We start from the raw sequence: 8,005 nt of genomic DNA, 5'->3' as shown, positions 1-8,005 counted from the left end.
TTTCACACCAATGTATGTACGTAGAACTTCTGTTCAAAAACTATGAAAAGAATCATTCCAACAATGTGAACCTGAAGCTGTCACTGCAACTCTACTAATGCCCAGTTTGTAACAACAGACATGATGCCTCATGCTACAAAACAACCCTAAGAGATGCAGTTAAATGCTGTCTCCAAGTCCAAAAAACCACACACATCATACAGATGGGCAAACTTGTCGACACTGTTCTTCAGAGGATAAAGTGCTGGTGCCGTGTTCCACCACCAAACTTCCAAACAATATTGCAGAGATGTGCCAAGCAGGAAAGCACAAGAGCCTTAAGGCCATTTTCAGAATTTTTTTAAATTGTAATTCTAAGAATCGTTTGGCACATGGTGTTTTGGAAATGTAAATAATGATCAAATAACTACAACAGCGGCATTAATAATGTTACTAAGAGTTATAGACCTTCATCATTTCTTAATCTGTGTGTAGAACACCAACAGATTCATTAAAATATAGATGAATCACTAACTTGTGAGACTGTTTCAGTTTCTTTAGTCATATCTCCTCCTGTTTTCTTGCTTTAATGATGCAGGCTTACACTATCATCACTTTCTCCACTTCACCTTGAGGTAAACTTGCTTCTTTGCAAAGAGTAGTAGAAGCATGGCACTATATGGATGATTCAGAGTCACTAACAAACACAGTGGTACGAACAAAATTTGCACAGGTTTTCTGTAATTTTGTGTGCGCTTGTGTTTTTTATCACAGGATAACAATGTTTCCATACACATACTGAATGATGCCCAATGTTTTTCACAGAAAAACTGGATCTACGTAGTTCTGCCTGTATTTTCTTCACATGGCTACACTGCTACAATTGCTTAATTGTAATGGTTTAACCAGCTATAGAGGGAATAGTGCCATCCACCTTGGAAGATGATGGCCAATTCAAAGTTTTTATATTTTGTGTTTATTGGTTGTTGGAACATTAAGAGAATCCCCTGACCGCATTATTGAGGTTTACAGATACAGTGACATCTGTATGTACACAGCTGTGCTACAGTGCAGTTATGTGGAGCCTCAGCAAAGATGAATACTGTCAGAAACATCAGTTTTATTACTTCACTGTATTTTTTTTTATTTATGTATTTCATATAACTGAAAATGAACAGGAAACCTATAAAAGATGATAAAACACATTAACACACAGAGTACATAACACAAATAATCCTACTGGCAATGATTGCTAGTACCAAGTCAATTAAAATCCACCAAGAATGCAGTGTTTATTTAAGGTTTTGTTTTGTTCATTACACTCTCAGATGACATGTGCTTTTCAAACATTACCTTTAAACTGTTTAATGTAGTGGTCATTCCATCCACTCACCTTTTATCTTTAATATTTTTGAGATGTTGGTGTTTGAGACATTGCAGATTTATGGCATTTTGTGTAAATTTAAGCATTTCACAATTTGATTACAGTATTTCTAATAAACAAAAAGAGCGTGAAACTGACGTTAGACTTGTGTGTGGAAATGAACCACCCCATGTTGTGTAGGATTTTACACTTACTGGACTACATACTTATTTAGTATATACAGTACAATAAATCAAAATTTGCATGTTTTTTACGTAACTGAAACGTTTAATTATGTAGGTTAAAGAAAATATGTATATTTATATGAAATGTGTGTACTTACTGCATTTGATGTATTACACCCATATATAATGCGTATTACAGAATGTAACATGTAATTTTGCCACCCCATTTGATTTCACCCTCATGCCGCCCTAAGAAAATTTAGAGAGCTGTAACTGAGTAATAAGTATGTACTTGTAAATGCAACATCAGACCTTATACATTCGCCTGTGTACAGCTCACTGAGCAGCTACATAGGCCCTTCAGAGGTTCCTGAGTGATGGAAGGGATACCCTGGTCTGTCTGTGCACAGAATACTGAAGCTGCTGTGACGAAACTCGATGGCAAAAGTGCTGATGAAGATGAGCAACATCATGACGAGTGCCCACTGGCATCGACTTGCATGCATATGAAGGCGTTGAGACATCAGCGAGAAGTCTGTGTCAAGGGAGTTAAGGGTTCGGAGAGTGAAGGTGTGAGCACATGAAAAATGAACATCGCATTATATTGTTACAGTTCTCTACCAGAATTATGTGCTATTCATCTGCTGAGCTGGGTAGAAAATAAACTCCATCCAAACTAAGAGCAGAGAGACGGTCTGAAAGTATTTTTATAGCTCCTTGTTAGGTAGAGAATCAGCATGCAGTTTTTAAATGATGATGATATCACTTCTCTTTAGTCTGAAGAGCGTAGTGTCCATGAGACTCAAATTTCGATTCCCCTGACCACAGAATAGTGGACAGTGCCTCAGTCCATTTTAAAGTCTGCAGGGTTTCTGGATCATTCTCACTTATGGCTTCTTCTTTGCACGACAGAGCTTTTACCTGCATTTATGGATGGCACGGCTTTGTCCACAGACAATAACAAACTTCCTGAAAGTGTTTCTGAGGCCATGCATGCGATTATCAATGCAGAATCATGGCTGTTTTTTATGCAGTGCTGCTTAAAGGCCTAAAGAGCATGGGTATCCAGTGCTGAATTTCAGCCTTTCCTCTTATGCACAGACATTTCTCTATTTTCTTCTTCTTTCTGATAATACATATGTAGATGATGAGATCAAAGTCTTTGCAACTTTGTGTTTAGAAATATTATTCTGAAGATACTCCACAACTTTAGACAGTTTTTTCCACAGACTGCTGAACCTCTGCCAGTTTTTACTTCCAAGAATCTCTGCCTCTTACAGTATACCCAGTCATGTTACTGACCTGTTGCCAGTTCACTGTATTAGTTGCAAAAGTTCCTGGAGCTGCTTCTTTTTAGTACCTCTTACCTTTCCAGCCTCTTGTTGCCCTTTTTTTGGGACCTGTCACTGCCATTAAATGTCAAAATGAGCTTAAACACTTGCTATGTTTCTGTGTTCTTCTGTAAATAGAATATGGGTTTCTGAGATTTGCAAATCATTGCATACTGTTTTCATTGACCTTTTACACAAAAGTGCAAAACTCTGTGGGACCTGGAGTTGTAATTTGTTCTTGAATGCCAGTAAGGGAGCGTTTTTGCTCTTTTGCATTTCATGTGAAAAATGGGCATCTCACTCAAATGAGTGTATTCTTCTCTTTATACCAAGTAAAAGGATACAAAGTATCATGCAAAGAGTGATGGATCCAGACAACAGGAATCGAGCGATGGCAGCCATCTTCCCCTCATTCTTCAGGTTAACTCTCAGGGTGATATAGGACTGCAGCCAGCAGAACAAGGTTCCCAGTCCAAACACCATAAGGGCGCCAATGTTGTGAATGTTTTCCTCAGTGAATAACTAACACAAAAAGAAGTCAGCCAGTAAATCCAGACTTCAGTTATTAAGTCTGAAAATTAACCACCAGATGACGTGGTGTATGTATGAGCGTGTGTGTGTTTGTGTGTAACTACCTGAAAATTCCCTACAATGGTCATTCCAAAGGAGCTAATAGAAAAAACCACCAAACTAGAAAAGTTCAGCCAAGGTTTGTCAATTTTGCCCTTCAGCTGCAGGTATCTGAAAACGGCAATAAAAAACCCTGAAAACAGGAGAAGAACCATTACGGATCTAAAAACAAACTTCTCAGCACACAGCAAGTAGGTTAAAAACAAGATTTCTTTTTCTTTCTTTTTTTTAAATGAGCTGAAAGATGTTCTGAATCAATGAAAAGAGCAAACTAATATACTGTCTATGTATCCAAAGCTTGATATACGTTTTTTCTTATGAGCTCCATCGCTGTCTTTTAATGAAAGCTCTAGAGCAATGTTTCCATTACCTACAAATGCTGCTAGGTTCATGACTTCACTGAAGACACAGCTGGCTGGAGGAAAGTTGCCTGCAATACTGAGACAGGAAGCAGGAGAAAAATCATATTTGCTATTCTTAAATGAAACGTTTTTTTATTGTTAATGTGATATGAAACGGAGAGCACAGCACACACCTGATGTAGGGGGGATAAAGGGAGCCATTTCTTCTCCTAAAACAAATGAACAGCATGAATCCAGAGATACATCAAAAGAAATACCTGCAGTGTGTAAAATATATGAATTCAAACCTGTATTCTGAACCCAGCGGTGTTACGTTCTTATTGTAAACAGCTATGAAGTACCTGTTTAAAAGCAGCAACACAGAAAGAAACATAATGAATAAAACATTCTGTAACAAAAGTGGAAGCAATACTGAGGTGTGTGTGTTTGTTTGTTTTTTTAACTACTCTGGATTGAAATATTTCGATCATGAACTGCTCGTCTACATACATACTTTCATGCGACGCCAGCGTTCATAGTCTCTTATCATCTGGTTATCATCTTCATTTCCCATTTTTGTTCCCTTTCTTGTAGTCTTTCACTGGTAACCTACTGGTAAACATAACCCACCCTCCCAAGCAGGTTGGGTGTGCACACGCGTGTCATTCTGTCTGGGAACATGATCGCTCAAAACGTTTTGAATGAATCCTGATAAAACTTTGTAGGTGTAGGGTGGGGCGATGGTAATAATCCACTGAAATTTGACTTGCATCCACCGAGATCTTCAAGGTCAACGTAATGAATTATTGGTTGGAAAGTGACAAAAAGCCTTATAACTTCAAAACTATGACTCTTATACGTGTGGTGTCTATTGTCAACATATAGAATATTTGACTTTCCTTTAAGTTGAAACCAAAATGCATTTTTACTGCACTACAAACTTCTTCAAGTCCATTTAAAAAGAACTAAGAAAACCAAAATACAAAGCGGTTCTGTTAAAAGTAAATACTCCCCAGAGAGTGAGCTGCCTTGGCGCAGGTTTGGGCTGTCAGAGTTAGTTTCTGATTTGTGTGTCACATGTTTTTCTCATCATTTTTAATCTCTCTTTGGTTAATCTTATTCGTCCCTAATATTTGACTTCCTGTTGCTCATTTTACACATTTCTTTCTAGTCGTTATGTCTCTGTGTTGATATTGTGTTTTTTAAGTTGCTTATCAGACATAGATATTTGTGTTAGTGCTGTTTTGTGTTGCAAGTGATCCTTTTTGGTGTCTTCATGGTTTTCTTTTATTGGGTATCTGTATAGTATAAGTGCCTTGAGGCGACTGTTGTTGTGATTTGGCGCTATATAAATAAAATTGAATTTTATTGAATTGAATTGAATAGTACAGAGTGTACACAGATAATAACCAGTTAATCTGGTTATCTTTGTTGCTTTTTTGGCTCTTTTTAACTGTTCATATACCTCTCTGAGTGTATATATGAGGTTAATGTGTTCCTAAAAAGAACAAAACTTACACCATCAACAGTCCAGCAGCAGTACAAACAGAGTAGATGGGAGGCAGAAGAGCCCACAGGCTGAAATTCACCATCTTGCCCTCTCTCAATCCACAGATGAAGATGCTGTGTTAGTCTGCATGATAACATGTATTTGTTTAATATATTTGAAGCGTAAAGGAGATGGAGATTAATAGACAAATCGTTCAGGTGGAGACAATAGCAGGGTCCAGAAGGGATACAGCAGGAAATACTTTCAAGAAATACTTCTGAGTTACCTCTTGCATTAAATTTTGCGTTTTCTTATTTTAGCTTGTATTACCTGAAAGCTGGAAGAAGCAGCTAAATTACAGATCCCGCCTGGCTAAACAATGCTTTTGTATTAGATTTCCTGAAATGACCTTTTTTGCTAACTCCATTAAGGATCTACAGCTGGACCTTGCCATGTGACCTACTGACCGGAAGTATGTTTATTATTATGTTATGATGGGGTGACACAGGAGGGACAAGGAAAACCGTTAACAGGACGTGTGGGAAATCACGATATGCTGTCATAAATACATATAGCTCTGAGGCTTTTGTGCACTACAAATGCACCCTTTAAAGCGACATATCAGCAAATTTAGCTCCAAACAACAACAACAAAAAATGTGGTGTTATATTTTTCAAAGCATTTACAAATGTTTAACATCAAAATGAATCTTAAATTTACATAGTAGATCTAAACCTTAAATGTGTGTGACATGTGAGCGAGCGCTGGAAAGAGCACAATTAGATTTCACGAATCCCTGACCCACACACGACTGTTGGGGGGGTTAGGTCATCTTTTTTGGAAAATCTTATGAGGACAATAACAAGTTATTTGGAATCAGACTTTCAGACACAGTGACTTAACTCCGTAGGATCTCATTTTAATTTCCTTGTAGCAAATGTGCAACTGGTTTGTGACCAGGGTTGTTTGAGACATGTAAAGTATACTTTTATATTCACGAGGAAGGCGATGAAGAAGTCATTTTAACTATTTCTAAATTCTTAAATCTCCCTTTTCCTTGCGACGTGTCTCTCAGTGGGAAGACAGAAGAAACACTGTATACGTATTTTAGGACCATCAGGAAGCGAGTTGTGTAGTAGGCTACTGTCAGATAGAGTTAGGAGGACATCTGCACACAAACATTACAAACAGATAGCAGGCTGTCCTGATCGGTTAGCGCATATCAAACTGTGGAGCATACCTGTCTCTGTGGCGGATAATCCCCGAAACAGCGCACCGAGGAGCGGACTTGATGGTCCCGCAGGTATATCGTGTTCACAGTCCGCTGGCAGTCCCGGGACTGTCCGCCCGCGGTGCTGTCTGTGTGCCCGCAGAGCGCCCTGCTGTCGCATGGGGGCAGTGTGCAAAGTATGTGGTACAACCGGTCTGTGGCATTGACTGTTTTCTACAGTCAATGGTCTGTGGGCGTCTGTGCTGTTGTTTGTCCGTCAGTGAGCCACAAGAGCCGCGAAGAAGGGAAGATCCACCGCCCTCTGGTGGATAGGAGTGGTGAAGGACTAAAATAAAAAAGTGCACATCAGATGCATCTTTCTGACATTATTAGTTTGTTTCATCATGCTGATTTTGGTCCAAGCGCTCACTTTATTTTTTTGACAAGTTTAAATTGAATTACTAACTTCATGCTGTTTGGCACGGACTCCCGAATACTCACCATTCTCGAGAGCTTTCTGTCTGTCTGCATCACGGTCCAGGTTAGTCTATTATTTGGCTTCCATCTGTAGACTAACAGGCAGACTAAATGAACTGGGCAATCAACCTCCTTTGTTCTCTCGGAGGTGAGAGTTCTGTCGCTGTCTATGCATCTGGAAGGCCCCTTGGACCACCCTCCTCAGGACAAAGAACCTTGCTGACCATCATCAGACTCTAGCTCCCAGCTTCTTGGTAAAAAAAAATTGACTTTCTACTTAGGACTGGGAACAGTATGTTCGTGAGGAAAGATCAGGAATCACGGAATCCAATGTCCGCTCTCCTGGACAGAAGAATTTCACCCGAAACAGCTTGACAAGCCAGGTGGATCACCGGGATGCTCCAGTTAAGAGGGGGATACTGTCGTGGTCCTGCAGTCTCTGTGCTGCTCACTCTGTCCCTGCCTCCTCTTCATTTTCCTTCCAGCTTCCCCTGTGTGTGTGTGTGTGTGTGTGTGTGTGTGTGTGTGTGTGTGTGTGTGTGTGTGTGTGTGGTTAACCACACCTCTGTTGCAGAGGTGGGTCCGTGCTCCGTTTCCTGCTTCTGCTGTCAGCACACTTGGCGATAACAAACTTACCTGTTGGAAATGATCTGAGCTACTTGCTATTTAAGCTGATGGAATTCCCTCATTTAATGCCTAATCGTTTATCATTTAAGTATTGCATGCTCTGGCTTTAAATGAATGTAAACAGTGTGTGAACAATAACGTGTTCTTTATTACCCTGTTGGAGAGACAAGAGAGTTTTCTTATTGATTGTAATTGTGTCAGTTTATACAGCTAAAATTGCACTCAGCAGTGTTATTTTTTTTTATTTATTTGAGCTCTTATTGTTTTTTTGGACTGGATAAGCCTTTTGTGAATAAATAAATAAAGTTTGGTGTATTATCATGAAAGTCTTTTCCACATTGTATGGAGGACATTTAAGAATGACCTGTGTTCT

The 8,005-nt window shown here is 39.2% G+C and overlaps 1 protein-coding gene across 1 annotated transcript; it reads right to left on the bottom strand.

Annotated features, from left to right (window-relative positions):
- Positions 1-1,087: 1,087 nt before the first annotated feature.
- tmem150c (transmembrane protein 150C) lies at positions 1,088-6,838 on the bottom strand. Its single transcript, XM_006804733.3, has 8 exons — positions 6,559-6,838; positions 5,348-5,462; positions 4,138-4,191; positions 4,024-4,059; positions 3,859-3,926; positions 3,494-3,621; positions 3,203-3,380; positions 1,088-2,062 (listed from the first exon to the last, which is right to left on the bottom strand). Exons 2-8 carry the CDS (start codon positions 5,419-5,421, stop codon positions 1,875-1,877), a joined length of 726 nt encoding a protein of 241 aa, XP_006804796.1. The 5' UTR covers positions 5,422-5,462; positions 6,559-6,838; the 3' UTR covers positions 1,088-1,874.
- Positions 6,839-8,005: the final 1,167 nt, after the last annotated feature.

This window comes from Neolamprologus brichardi, chromosome 7 (genome assembly GCF_056152115.1).
Source record: "Neolamprologus brichardi isolate AB-2024 chromosome 7, ASM5615211v1, whole genome shotgun sequence".
NCBI lineage: Eukaryota > Metazoa > Chordata > Actinopteri > Cichliformes > Cichlidae > Neolamprologus > Neolamprologus brichardi.
Note: the sequence above shows the minus strand (reverse complement) of the source record. Positions and strands in the feature narration are given on the sequence as shown.